This window comes from Gopherus evgoodei, chromosome 8 (assembly GCF_007399415.2).
Source record: "Gopherus evgoodei ecotype Sinaloan lineage chromosome 8, rGopEvg1_v1.p, whole genome shotgun sequence".
Lineage (NCBI taxonomy): Eukaryota > Metazoa > Chordata > Testudines > Testudinidae > Gopherus > Gopherus evgoodei.
Window position 1 is genome coordinate 89,835,218 of NC_044329.1, and position 15,624 is coordinate 89,850,841.

General features: G+C 40.4%; 1 protein-coding gene across 2 annotated transcripts in view; it reads right to left on the reverse strand.

Moving 5' to 3' along the window:
• The window catches only part of LOC115655894 (serine/threonine-protein kinase TNNI3K), a 177,364-nt gene that overhangs the window by 54,925 nt on the left and 106,815 nt on the right, over positions 1-15,624 (reverse strand). For both annotated transcript variants that reach the window (XM_030571898.1, XM_030571899.1), the window contains 3 exons: positions 9,526-9,578; positions 7,478-7,530; positions 6,140-6,272 (listed from right to left, as the gene is read on the reverse strand). In XM_030571898.1, the coding sequence (XP_030427758.1) occupies positions 6,140-6,272; positions 7,478-7,530; positions 9,526-9,578 (239 nt within the window). The remainder of the gene's footprint in view (positions 1-6,139; positions 6,273-7,477; positions 7,531-9,525; positions 9,579-15,624) is intronic.

Consider the following 15,624-nt stretch of genomic DNA (forward strand, 5'->3'; position numbering starts at 1 on the left):
AAGTGTTTGCAAGATTTGGCCCTAAATCAGATGTACACAATGAAGTTCAAACATAGTTTTCATATTTAAATATACTATACTTTTCTTAGTCAGTATGGGTTGAGAGGCAGTGGAGTCTAGGAGAAGAGGCTATATGACTACTCAGTTCTAATCCTGAATCTGACACTGATCTGCTTTGTGGCCTTGTGCAAGTCCTTTCATTTTCTGTCTTAGTTTCCCCAACTGTAAGCTGGGGACAATAAATTTCCCCTACCTTACAGGGCAATTGGGAGGGTTAATTAGTTGATATTTTGAAAAATCTAAGTGTTATATAAGGGTGATGATGATGGTGATGATGGATAGATGGGATTTTCAAAAGTGCTCATTGACTTTCATGGGAGTAGAATTAGGTCAGCACTTACCACTGAAAAGCCTTGTGGAAGTACCTTTTAAGATGGGGTTCAAACAAAGAGGGAGATCTTTTGATTAGTAAGCAGGGAGTCATCAAAGAGACTAGGGCATTAACTCAGAAGGAGTGTACTGAGACTGAAAATGGACCTCTGAGATGCTGCAATAACAGAAAGAGAAATCAGTGAACCCATTCTCATCTAGCTGAAGGGGCATGTGGTTCAGCAGGTGAATATAAACAGAATAAAATTACCAAAGCAAAGGATACTGGACAGGGAAGAAAAAGATTAAATCATGACCCCTTTCAGAAACATGGTGTGACATTCTGTACCTTGGGAGAGCACTCTGTAACCCCCATAGTCCTCATTTATATACGAGTGTGATCTTGCATATAAAGCAGGCCATGTGAGGTATTAGGGGAAAGATTATGATCTGCTGAATGTAATTTTTCTATCCATATATATCATTAATGCATATGAAGTTATGAGAATTGTGTTGTATGGTTGTCACTAAAACATGCTGTAAATTGGGGAATCAGCCAGATATTAGCCCCCCAGAGACAACAGCAAGGAGAGTAACCAACACCTGGGTGGGGTGTCAAACAACCCATCAACAGCAATTGTCCAGCAAGGGAGCTACAATTCAATGACTCACCTGCATGAGGCCACACCAGGGGAACTGCTCAACATTGCCTGGAGACTCAGCAATGCACCCAGACATGTCTGGACTTGTGTTCTACAAGCACACGGGACTGAGGATATAAAACAGAACACAGGGCCCCATGCTTGGCCTTTTCTCCTGCTCCCACCTATGCTGCAAGCAACAAGGACACTGAAGACTTGAGACTTCAACAGAGGACACTGGCCCAGATTTCAAGGGTGAAATCTGTGTACTATGAACTGCAATATACAGTGGGGTGAGAAACTGCTAATCTAGATGTTGCCCAGTCTATGAGAGGTTAGACTGCATGCTTATATTTTCTTTTCTTTTGGTAATTAATTCAAACTTTTTGCCTATCACTTAAAATCTATTTTTGTAGTCGATACTTTTAAAATTTTATCTTTATCAGTGAGTTTGCTTGAAGTGTGTGGCAAATCTGCTCAGGTTTGCAAAGGCTGGTGTATGTCCACTTTCCATTGATGAAATGGTGAACCAATTAATAAATTTGCACTGCTCAAAATGAGCAGTGCAAGACAGTATATTCATAAAATCATAGGACTGGAAAGGACCTCAAGAGGTCATCTAGTCCAGTCCCCTGCACTCATGGCAGGACTAGGTATTATCTAGACTATTCCTGGCAGGTGTTTGTCTAAACAGCTCTTAAAAATCTCCAATGATGGAGATTCCACAACCTCCCTAGGCAATTTATTCCAGTGCTTAACCATGCCTGACAGTTAGGAAGTTTTTCCCTAATGTCCACCCCAAACCTCCCTTGCTGCAATTTAAGCCCATTGCTTCTTGTCCTATCCTCAGAGGTTAAGAACAATTTTTCTCCCTCCTCTTTGTAACAATCTTCTGTGTACTTGAAAACTGTTATCATGTCCCCTCCCAGTCTCTTCTCTTCCAGACTAAACTAACCAAATTTTTTCAATCTTCCCTCATTGGTCATGTTTTCTAGATCTTTAAATCATTTTTGTTGCTCTTCTCTGGACATTTCTTTTCTGAAATGTGGTGCCCAGAACTGGACACAATACTCCAGTTGAGGCCTAGACTAGAACTACTTCTCGTGTCTTAGGGTATGTCCAGACTACCCGCTGTATCGGCGGGTAGCAATAGATTTTTCGGGGATCGATATATCATGTCTCATCTAGACGCGATATATCGATCCCTGAACGTGCTCCTGTCTACTCCGGAACTCCACCAGAGTGAGCGGCGGTAGTGGAGTCGACAAGGGGAGCCACGGACGTCGATCCTGAGCCATGAGGACCTGAGGTAAATTGATCTAAGATACTTTGACTTCAGCTACGCTATTCATGTAGCTGAAGTTGCATATCTTAGATCGATAACCTCCCCCCCCAGTGTAGACCAGCCCTTACTTACAACACTCCTGCTAAATACATCCCAGAATGATGTTCACTTTTTTTGCAACAGTGTTACACTGTAGACTCATATTTAGCTTATGGTCCACTATGATGCCCAGATCCCTTTCTGCAGTACTCCTTCCTAGGCAGTCATTTCCCATATTGTATGTGTGCAAATTTTGTATATTTTTGAGGTACATTGCTGGGGATTTGGCTGGTGCCTTTCCCAGTGTGATTCATGAGTGGTTCTGGGAGCATTCATGCAATATTGTTGGGTGTAGGGCTCCACATGCGGTTGTGCTGAGTGATAACAGTACCTGGAGGAGTTTGTTGCTGTTCACTAGCAAGGCATTGTGAGAGACAGCCCAAGCTGGAGAGAGTTCAGGTGGGCACAGTAGTCCCATAGTCCCAGGCTGTACCCTGGGGATCCCATCACACATGGGTTTCATGTTTCCCTTTCTTTTGTTCTTTCTCCTATTCATCCATCTACTTAGAATGCTTCCATCACTCTGGTAGCTGCTGAGCAGCAAGGTATACTTCTCTATACCATTCTGTTGGTGTATTACGCTCTAGCTTATGCGCAGTGGAATACCGATGACATACCTAGTATATTTGGAGTGTTTTCTTCACACATCTGGTATCTTATACAGTAGACAAATGGTTAACACAGACTGAAATGGGATAAATGGCAGGAATAGTCATGTCACGCAGAAGCAGATGAAGATTTGGGCTACAGGGCACTGGAGCTATGTCCTAGATGGATCTTCAATTAAATGATCAGAAAACAAGGTACTGCAACTGGTGGAAATGGAGGAATGAGACTCAGGTTTGGAATCTGGGTTGACAATTAATAGTGTATATTACTAGAAACTGAAGTAGGATTGAGTCAGATATTCAAATGTCAGCAGAGATAGAAATGAATGACTAGGAAGCTATAAATAGCTAATGCCGCTCAGAAACTCCACACCATATACTGAATTGGAATGCCCCTTGTTATTGATGTAATGACAGCTACACCGTCTGTATAAGAGAACTTGACTTTTTGAACAGCGTCCTCCAAAGGACTGTAGAAGTAGCATAAAAGTAGCATAATTGTACAAAGGGCAGAGGAGAAATGAATCTGGATTTAATAAGATCTCAGAGGAAAGGGAACAGGGAAACTTCCCCCAACAAACACCAAAAATAGTACCAGACTCTGAGATCAATAAATATAACTTTAAGTGTATCAGAAATAAGGCCCTGAAAAGTTAAGCACTCTCTATTAAAGAGAGAAAGATAGACAAGAAAGCCTAATTAAACAGGAAACAAAGGATTTACACTTAGACTAGGGAAATGTGAGTGTTAATGTGTGGCTACCACAGCATGACTGCTAGAGAAGAAATAGATACAAGAAAAAGAAAAGGAGCTGTTACTATTTGGGTTAATTCACTTAGCAAGGAGTCCTCCCTTCCCCATCTCCAATAAATTCCACTTTAGTTCAGAACGCTTCCCCCAGCTCTCTTCACTTCTTAACGCTGGTATTAGAGCTACCCATGGTGCAATGCTCTCTGTGTCAAGGCCAAAGCTGCTACTGTGGATGCATTCTGCCGATACAAGAAACATAGTGCGGATATGCAACAGTGGTTTAATTACAGAGGCGACTGTACATCAACGTAATTTAAATCCACTTGACTTTGTAGTGTAGCTATAGCCTTAATCTCATTTATGAGCTGAGTGGTGTGCTGCACTTGTGCCGACCCTATGCTCATTAGTGAATTTCACCCTCAGAGCTGAAACAGGATTTAACTGGCATGGAACGCTTTTCATGAGCGCACTGTGTAGGGGGTGAATTTCACATAGAGGAAGCAGGGTTAAATAGCAATGGGTAAAGTTACCTGAAAGTGGTTAATACTGTAGAACATTAAGAATGTGAAGATTTGCAAGAAGCACATTAGGTATCTCAACCCAGGTGATATTTTTAGCATTGATGGATTCTAGTGAATTTCCAATTAAAAGTTAATACTATATCAGCACACAGTAATGTAGGATTTATTGTCACCATCACCAGGACACAGAACAGCATGAAACACCAAGATGTTATCTTCCTGCCTGGAACATACTGCGGAGGAAGGGGAAATGAATAAATTGCGCTTTTCAATTCAGGAAAAAACAGGTGCATTACTCAAAAGAGGGACCAGGGTACCATGCCTCAATACATAAGCCAAGATAGGGAGCAATGTGTGGCTACTGTGTACAGAGCCTGTGCTAGAAAAGGTGGTAAAGGAGTGAGAGAAACCATAAAAGTGGTACAGGAAAAGAAAGAGACAGCGCAGATGATGCAAGTAACAGAACAACGGATGATTTTGCACAGCTTCTGAAACTCAGCAAGGGTGGACAGCAATAGAATGGACATCCATTCCTTAGCAGGCCTGGAAGCAGGACTTCTGAAATGCTACAGTTGCTAGGATGCTGCTAAGAAACTGAATTGATGGGTATTACTGTCTGCGCTTAATATGGCGAAGCTAAAGTCAGGAGATGGAAAGAGAGACTGATGAAAACTACTGATGTGTGAACCTTGATATGCTGATCTGAATTTATCTCAAACTCTTTGTTCTGAAAATCAGATTAGAAATCACGTGAGACTAGATATTCTTACAAGAGCTCCTGCAATTACTGCTTTTGACTCCAAGATAAGCTGTCATGTGATGTTTGGTACTTCCAATTCCAGGCCTGGCATAAATTATATATAAAAATAATTACCCCAATTGTTTTAAAAAAGAAGTGATTAGTTAAATTCCACTTAAAAAATGTAATCAAGAGGAATAAAAGATAGGTTACTTCTACAGGATTCCATAAAAAAAAATCAATCACTTCAAACTTAAAGAATATCAGAAAATTGGAGGCACTTGAAGAACCAAACCTAAACAGATCTATGTTAGCAACAGCTTTACAGCCATTTCACAGATAAGAGAGCTTCCAGGAAACTGTTTCCAAAGTTGATGTTTCAATTACTGTCTGGTATATCATTGTTAACAAGTTGCTTATATAATGCTACATACCACACAATACTTTTAATTTAATGTTCATTTTAATAATGTGGGGATGAAATTTATTTAATAAGTCATGTATGAGATTTCATTTAGCATTTGAATTATGATTTTATAAAGTAATTGACCTAATCAGGAGCTCCTGATACAACAGGGATAGGCACCTTTGAAACAAGCAGGATGATAGATAGATAGATAGATAGATAGATAGATAGATAGATAGATAGATAGATAGATGTACACAATTGTTGATGGTTATATTGTATTGGGTAAAGAATTCAATACAATACAAGTGAAAACTACTTTTTCCTACAAAAAAAAATTTCATGCATAGACCTTTCTTCTTCCAATTGGTAAGAAAGCTATTTGAAGTCCCTGTTCGATAGACCTTGCAGATATCACAGCTCTTGTCCTAACTACCATCCTTTTCCTCCACTCCCAACTCCAAGAAAAAAATCCCCTACACATCCATGGCTTAACAGTTTCTGGAGTGGACATTCCTTCATTCCCCAGAGTTCCACCCAAATCCACAAGCACACTGAATTCCCTGTGTTTCCTGCTACCTTAACAAAGCTGGATTTTTAGGTGAATACTGCCTAATATGAATTCTAGTAAAATACGGATTAATAATTCTATGAAAGGCAGCTACTTTATTACAGTTCAGAGATATAAGCAGTGTTCATGTTAGTTCAGTGAGCATCTTACCTGGTTTGAGGTGAGCAAATGGAATTTCACCTGTTAACAGTTCCCAGAGACACAAAGCATAGCTGAAAACATCAGCTTTTATAGTGTATCGAGTACACTGAGTGAATACCTCAGGGGCCATCCAGCGTAGGTTCTGTGCATCAAAAAACATCAATAATATGTTAATGGAGTGTTTTGTTCCTTTACAGAGGATTTTTCTTTCCTTCTTTCACAACAAGCTAACAGATAAATCTTCTAATAACAAATAGTTATGATAGCATACACAATTCGTGCAGTAAATCACCATACATCATGCTGTGTCTCCAGGATTAGCATGGAATTCATTTTACCCACATAAAGCTAGCATAATCAGGCTTTAGGTAAGAGAAGAGTAGCGTTGAGAGTGGTGCAGGAGTCAGGACTGGCTCTACGCTCCAGCATAGCAAGCATGTGCTTGGGGCAGCACAATTCCAGGGGCAGCATTCCGGCCATTCTTTTTATTTGTTTGGGGAGTTGCACTCTTGGAGCTTGGGGTGGCAAAAACCCTAGAGCTGGCCCTGGCAGGAGTTGAAATCTACACTTCCAGTCTGAGACCAGGGTACAGAGATTTAGCATGTCTAACTCCCTTTAACTACTATTCCAATTTAGGAGCTGGAATAATGATAATGACAACTATGCAGGGTATTAAAACGACTGGATTGGTGTATACATTAATCCTTTGGCTTCTCTCCTGGGCTATCATTGCATTTTGCAGGCACACATCTATGTGGCTGCTTCACAAACAACCTGCCACCCACTGCGCTCATGAGGAGTAGTGGGTCTTACTCTGCTCCTCTGCTACAGGGTATTGTCTTTTAAAAAGTTTGGCCCATATGAGCAATTTATTTGAAATAACTATACTGAGAAAAGAACTCAGAAAGAAAATCCATGTTGGATAACTGATTCCCTGTCGGAAATTCAGACTATCAGAAAGCTATATATATATATATATATATATATATATATATATATATATATATATATATATATATGGGATGGTTTGCATGTTATGCCTAAGAATTCAGGGGTGATAGTGCAAAAATGAGAACCATATAATAATATTGTTTTTTGGGTACACAGTAGGGAGCTCATTTGTGAGTTCATAGTGTGCATATTTTGTATCCAATAATTTCTGCTATTATAAAGGCTGATCTGAAACACTAAGAAAAAATTAGCATACAAAAGAAACAAAGCATTACACTGTCACTATACAACATCATAGATTCCAGCAAAAAACATGTCTAATCTCATCATTTTCTTCTAGGCTGAGTTTGCACATAAATAGTATACTAATTAAATGGAAAAGAACAAGAAGGAAACCCCAGGTTGTTTTGTCATGTTGTCTTCATCCAGGGACTGTAGAAATCTAGATTCTGAGACAAAAAAAGGAAAGCTTTTTAAATAAACAACACTATAGATAAACCTCATTTTACAGAAGTCTTGGTGGAAACCCAGGACTTCCATAAAATTGGGGTTTTGTAAAATCAAGAGGAAATACAATATCCCACTATTAGACAAGGATACATGAAGGTATTCCCGATAAAATGGAACTTCTTACATCAGCAAGCCAGACCTTCAGCTGCTATAAATTGACATATCTTCATTGGCTTTCATGGCAATTTATACCAGCTGAGGATCCATCTCAGAGTTTCTAAACTCAGGGTTAACCGTACTGGTGTGTCTAACTTCATTTAGATTCAAAACAAACACCACCAAAAACCTATACTAAAATTCAAAGGCACAGAAGACTGGCACTCTGATTTAATGTCATACTTCCTTTCAGCTAGCTGGTGATATGAAAGCTACAGGCTGCTCTGGTAGACTTCAGTTTCATAAAATCTTTTGTGACTATAGCAAAGGCAATATATGAAATATTGATTGATTTATTTAGATGTAAATGATACATAAGCGCCTACCCAGAACTTTGGTACTTCGAGACACGTTAAAAGTACACTCCTACCTGTACAAACAAGAACACACCTAGCAATGTCCCCAACCAGAATATAACCAGCCGAAAAGAAAAATATTTATCTGCTCAGCCATCCCTACAACTACCAGACCCCAGTGCATCCCTCCTTCTCCAGTAGCCTAGGAAAGTAGGTGGGATTTGCAAAGTGCCTTACTCTAATTTGGACTATTTCAAAGTTAAGGGCTCCTCACAGATGCTGTCCAGAGCATCGCCTTCCTCTCTCTCTTTAAAATCATGCTCAGGTACCTCTGCTGATTACAACTGCACTGATGTGGCACAGCGACTGAGTTGGTATCTCAGATAGGCAGGTCCCAGGACATTTAGGGCTTTATAGGTGGAAACCAACTCCTTAAATTTCACTCAACACCTACAGGCAGCCACATGTGCCTCAGCCAGAAAATCTACTTAATTAGTGAGCCATTGCATTTGGCATCAGCCTCAGATCATTACGGGGAAGCCCGGTCAAAATTTGTCACGACAAGAGGTACGATTACACTGCGAACACGCCCACCCTTCACAAACCTGGGGCTGCGAGTCTCAAAGCCTGGTCAGCTGACTTGGGCTCATGCTATGGGGCTGAAAATAGCAGTGTCGATCAAAAGGTGGTGGGTCACAGAACCTTGGAATCCAGCCTGAGTGGCAACATCTGCACAGCTATTTTTACTCCCACAGCATAAGCCCTGATAGCCTATGTCAGTTGACCTGGGCTCTGAGACTAGCTCTCATGGGTGGTTTTGTTTTGCAGTGTAGACATACCCAAAGTTCCATATCTGAATGGAATAGCCACAATCTCTTCTCCAGATGAAGATGAAAGAAAGCTATCCTGGCCCCTGCTGCTCTAGGATTCTGTGATAACAGCAGGGCTCCAACCCTACCCCTGGACTGTGAACTCTAGTAATAAAAAGATAGGAACACATCCTCAATTAAAGGGGCAGACAAAACCCTTGCCATTTTCCCCCGTTTCTTCTTCCATCCTACCAGCACAACTGCCTTCTGATCTAGATTGAGGCCATGCCATTAGAACCTCATCCAGGCTCCAGTCTTGGCTAGACACTGGTAAAGTGTTCAACTGCACAGGTTGAGTTAAATGAGATATGTGGAGCAGGGGCTTATTGGCATTCTGAAAGTACTGTAGCTTGTACATGGACTGCAGCCTTGCCTTCTCTCTTACTCTCCATACAACAATATATGCACCTTTAATAAGAGAGAGTACAAGATGGAACCCTGCAGAACTCAGCAGGACAGAACTGCAATTGCCCAAATCTACTCTCTGGGATATTTTTCAGAGAGATAATGAAGCAAAGTACAGCCTCATTAACTTTCTGATTCAGCAGAGAAAACAGAGCCCTAGTTTTTGAGAACTTGCTGACATTTTTCAGATTAATCACCAACACCTCACCTCCAAAATCAGCAACAACAGCATGGCCATCTTCATAGAGAAGAATATTGTGGCTGTAAAGAAAGACAATTGTTAGCATAGATAATAGTATGATAATGCCCTGAAACAATAGTGCATTTTAAGGTTCTGCCTCTTTTAGGGTGACCAGACAGCAAATGTGAAAACTCAGGACAGGGATGGGGGGGAGGCTGTAAATAGGAGCCGATATAAGAAAAAGACCCAAAAATCGGGACTGTCCCAATAAAATCAGGACATCTGGACACCCTAGCCTCTTTATTGTGCTTGCTAGTATCTCAACCCCTTTTTAAAGCAGAGGCTTGTCACCTCGTACGACAGAGTATACCTACCCCCACTCAGAGGACTAAAAAAAGGCAAACCTGACAATTTTATAAATCAAAATGTCAGAGTCATTTTCTAATTAGTTGTGGAACAAATACATTTTCTCATTAGTAGTAGAGCAAATATAACAGATTTATGAATTACCGGTATCTGCACAGCATTACTAAAGTGAAAAAGATGACATTTGAAGATGAACCCAATGGTAGCCTTTAAATAAAATTATAAGGCCTGATACTCCTCTCACACTGGTTTTCCACCACTGTAACTCCATTAAATTAATCCCTAATTTACATGGATGGAAGAGCAGAAGCAGGCCTGAAGAAGCTAAATATTAGGGGATAACTGCTAGGAGGCACTGGAGCCTCATGAGGATGAGAAAATATAAATACATATTTGAAAATATTTTAGACTGATTTTCAAAAGGTTCTTTCCCTTTGCATCATGAAGGCCTTATTTAAATTTGCCTAGAATTACATTCCACTTTGCTCTGATTTTCATCAGCTCTAAATGGAAAAGTGCCAAATTGGTATTGCTCACCTAGATTTCAGATTGTTATGATGCTGTCTGAGGAGGTGGAAAAATGGGGGTCTTTATCATATTTCTGCACAAAAGGACCCTAGGCTACACTGATCACAAAGGAAGTATGGTACAAACTTCACTGTTATGAGACACAAGCTACCTTACCTTTTACCTTAGATTTTTAAAAATGTCTGTGAAGACATTATTTGTGTATAATTTCTCAAATGTTTTCGGTACTTAAGTTTAGACACAGTCTTTCCTTCAACAGCAGATATACTGTGTACCTCCTAATTATGCCTGGTTTATTTTAACTGTCTGATGCTCACAGACCAGATGCCAAAAGATGGGGTACCAGCATGAATTCCTCTAAGCTTAATTACCAGCTTAGAACTTGTAGCGCTGCCACCAACCAGGAATTCCAGTGCCTGGTACCCTCTAGCCCCCCCCCCCCAAACCTTGCCTGGGGACCCCCAAGACCCAGACCCTCTGGATCTCAACACAAGGAAAGTAAACCCTTTCCCTCACTGTTGCCTCTCCCAGGCTTCCCCTCCCTGGGTTACCCTGAAAGATCACTGTGATTCAAACTCCTTGAATCTTACAACAGAGAGGAAAATCCACATTCCCCCCTCCTTCTCTCTCCCCCTCCCAGACTCTCCCTGAGAGAGAAAGTAATCCTAACACACAGAGAAATTAACCTTTCTCTCCCCCTTCCCTCCTTTCTCCCCACCAATTCCCTGGTGAATCCAGACCCAGTCTCCTGGTGTCTCACCAGAATAAAAAAAACCAATCAGGTTCTTAAACAAGAAAAGCTTTTAATTAAAGAAAGAAAAAACAGTAAAAATTATCTTTGTAAATTTAAAATGGAATAGGTACAGGGTCTTTCAGCTATAGACATTGGGAATACCCTCCCAGCCTAAGTATACAAGTACAAATTAAAATCCTTTCAGCAAAATACAAATTTGAACTCCTTCCAGCCAAATACACATTTGTAAATAAAGAAAACAAACATAAGCCTAACTTGCCTTATCACCTTGTACTTACTATTTTGAATCTATAAGAACCTGTATCAGGGAGCTTGGAGAGAAACTTGGTTGCACGTCTGGTCACTCTCAGAACCCAGAGAGAACAACCACCAAATTCTAACAGCACACACACAAACTTCCCTCCCTCAAGATTTGAAAGTATCCGTCCCCTGATTGGTCCTCTGGTCAGGTGACAGCCAGGCTCACAGATCTTGTTAACCCTTTACAGGCAAAAGAGATATGAAGTACTTCTGTTCTATTAACTCTTACTTATCTGTTTATGACAAATGCAAAATGATGGTCTCTAACAAGAAGTTAAATCCTGTTCATTAAATGCAAATGAGCTATAGTGTGAGGTCAAGGATCAAAGACTTTATTAAATGCATTCCTCCTCCCGCTCCCACACCATGAAGAAGGGATCTTCATGGGAACTGTTGATGTCAGCTTTGTTTCTATGAGAATACGACACATGGAAAAATTCTACATCTCTTTGCTGTTTGAATTCACATGGAGCCAGAGACTCTAAACTGAAGTGAGAGATCACCCAATTATCCCTGGGTTTGCCCTGAAAGACACTTTGAATTGACAGATCACTACAACTCTGCCACTCTTAGGATTTAGATTGCAACTTATTTGTGTTATATGCCTGTTTGCTTTAAACTGTAAATAACTCATTTCCTTTTCCAACTTTAGACAGCTTATTACAGGATTGGATACAGGCTTTGTCTTTGGTGTAAAATCTAGGGTGTACCAATTGATCTGGGGTAAGCGACTGGTCTTTTGGGACCGGAAGCAACCTGAATATTCTGTGATGTTTGGTATAAGTGACCATTTTTTCCACTAAGTCCAGCTTGCCTGGATGGCAAGAAAGACTGGAGAACCTAAGGGGACTGTCTATGATTCTGTGGTAAGACTGATACAGTGATCCAGGAGTTCACATTTGTTACTGGGTGGATGAAATCTAATTATAGAACATACCACCAGTTTTGGGTGTCTGCCTGGTGTTTGACAGTCTACCCTGAGGTAGGCATTCACAGTCATCAGTCACTCCAGACAATGTGACAGACTGAACATTCATACTACTATAACTTATGCAAACAAACTCCAAGGTGAAATCCTGGTCTCATTGAAGTTAACAGGAGTTTTGCGATTAATTTTAATGAGTCCAGGATTTCACCTCTACACTCTATTCATGTTTGAGCTCCATGGTGTCTCTGTTTATAGTATCTCAGGGAATTAAATATGGAACAACTCATGACTTTTGTCAAAACTTTTTTGACAGAAAGGGCTAAATCCACATCTGGTGTAAATCGACATTGCTCCATTGACTTCAGGAGTGTTAGTACCACTTAGTGCAGTGGTTTTCAAGACTTTTCATTTGTGGACCCCTCAAAAATGTCTAATGGGAATCTTAGACATAGTCTGCAGACGCCCAGGTGTTTGTGGAGCACAGGTTGAAAACCAGTGACTTTATGTATTACTGCTTTATCTTCTGAGTAGTGAAATCAATTTTCCTTGTCACTGTGTGACTCTGGGGTGATTACATTTGTAATATAGTATTCATTACTGGACACCACATTACCAGAAAACTATTGAAAAAAACTAGGGGGAGAATAGTAAAGATGCCATATATTCTGTCTACTCTGCTGAGCACAGTATATGGGATAAATTTACAAAAATGCTTAAGAACCAGAGTCTTGAAAGTATTTAGGCCCAAATAAGTAGACAGGTAGGAGTTAAGAAAGGAACTGATTTCAATGAGGATTAAGTGCCTTGGCATCTTTGAAAATCCGACTAGGTGCTTATCTGCATCTTTAGGCACCAAAATACTTTTTAAAAATGTGCTCGTTACAAGCCTATGTCCCATTGACTTTCAATGGTACTTAGAATCCTTAAAAACCTAAGAAACTTTAAAAAAGGAACTTAGGATCCTAAGTCTCTTAGGCACTTTTGAAATTTTTACCTTAGATCTTTAAAATTTGGGAGGTACAATAGCTTACTGGTTAGCACCCATGGTAGGGAGTTAGTGTACCCAAGTTCCACTCCCATTGATACACTAACTTGCTCTACAGACTTGGGATACCATATGCCCTGTCTATGCCTCAGTTTCCTCATCTGTAAAATGAAGATAATGTTTACTCTGCTCTTACTTTCCTGGGTGCTGGCTGGTGAGTCTTGCCCACATGCTCAGGGTTTAACTGATCGTCATATTTGGGGTCGGGAAGGAATTTTCTTCCAGGACAGATTGGCAGAGGCCCTGGAGGTTTTTTGCCTTCCTCTGCAGCATGGGTCACGGGGTTACTTGCTGGAGGATTCTCTGCACCTTGAGGTCTTTAAACCACAATTTGAGGACTTCAATAACTCAAACACAGGTTTCGGGTTTGTTACAGCAGTGGGTGGGTAAGATTCTGTGGCCTGCATTGTGCAGGGGGTCAAACTAGATGATCATAATGGTCCCTTCTGACCTTAAAGTCTATGAAAAGTGCTTTGAGATCTACAGATAAAAAGAGATATTCAAGTATCTATGTAGGTCTTTGCATCAAGCCAAACACCAGGACATCTGAGTATTATTATTAGATAAAGGCACAAAAATGGTTCGGGGACTGACTTAAAAGGAAAGATTTCAAGAATTATAAAGACGTAGCTTGTTAAACAAAAGGTAAAAGGGGAGCATGATAAGTCTATACATTTTTTTAAGATGTCGACACTATGAATAGAGAGTAATCATGGGATGGGAGGCAGGAGGGAGTACAATTAGGAGTGATGTGATGAAATGTAAGAGGTCACAGTAGCATTAGATCACCTTCCAGTGAAGTTAGTAGCAAAACTCCCCTGAACTTCAGTGGGAGTAGGATCATAGCATTGGCTTGCACTGCAGGAATCAGTATTTAGACTATCACTTAGAACTCTCCCCTTAATCACAGCATTTCCATGGTTTGATTTACACTTTTTGAAGATTCAATGTAAGAAAAATTACTTTTTCATTATTTTGTGAGTGAAAAGCCAAACTTTTGGGTTTCACTTGTCATAGCAAGCTTGTCTCACAGTTCTAGTGGAAAGGACCAGCACTGGCTGATTTTTGGAACAACATATCAGTCAGTGGATCTCAATTATTTATGTGTGTTCTGAATATATTGAACTCAAACGTGACAAATCTATGTGACAGACCATTGGAAGTTCAAGCCAATGCCAACTGAAAAAGATGGACTATATGCAATACTTAGATACCACAGATGACTGCCACTGTATCGTCTCTTTTCTCTAAAGCCAGTCTCAGGGTTCAGGGGACTCTGGCAACAGGACTCAAGCGTGGTTCTGTTCACCTAAGAATATTGAGGGCATTGATCTGGATCTAAGTGAAATGAGGAGATTCCCTTTTAAAAATACCTTCTGCCATTGCTCGGGATTACTACCAAATACTCACAGTACTCATAGGCATCATCACCCATCATGCAATTTCATTATTCCCAGATGTACTATTTCCAAAAGGCACTTACCACTTGCCTATCATACTGAGAAAATGATGTCTCCAATGAAGTAGGAGCACTTTGTGATACATCAGTGAAAGTGATTAACTTGCATGATGAGAGAGGCATAGCCATAGACATGCCTGGAAGCATTCCAAGGGTTAAATATACTGAGCTAATTAGGCTTCATTTTTAATCTCATCACATCATTAAAGCCATTCGTTTACAAACACATCTGCCTGATGTGAAATCACTCATATAATTAAAAACCAAGACAATATATGGACGCTGGCTGTTAGTAGCTTGATAAAGTGCAGGAGACTCAGGTCTGGAGGTGAAGCAGGATTTCTTGATGCCTACACTAGCAGATCAGAGGCGCCAAAGAAATTATGTGCTAGGGTTTGGGGCTGGGGATGCGGGAGCATGCTGCAGCGGCTTACAAAAGAGGGTTCATGAGAGGGAAATAATGCTGTTCAGAATGAAGGGGTGGAGACTCCTTAATAATTGGCATTTGGTCACCTAGTGGCATGGGATAATCCCTGCTCAGAGCCGGACAACTGCAGAGTTATTTGTAAAAGCTCATTAGCTGTACTGACATATGTAAAAAATTTATTTTCAGTGAAATCTTTGAAACCATAGCAACTGAAAACTCCAATAAATGTGAAGGATTGCAGAACTATGACGTTACCTCAGACTGTCAGCAGAGGTATATTTGAAGGCTTACAGCTAAGCCTTGGATTTGTCCAATAACC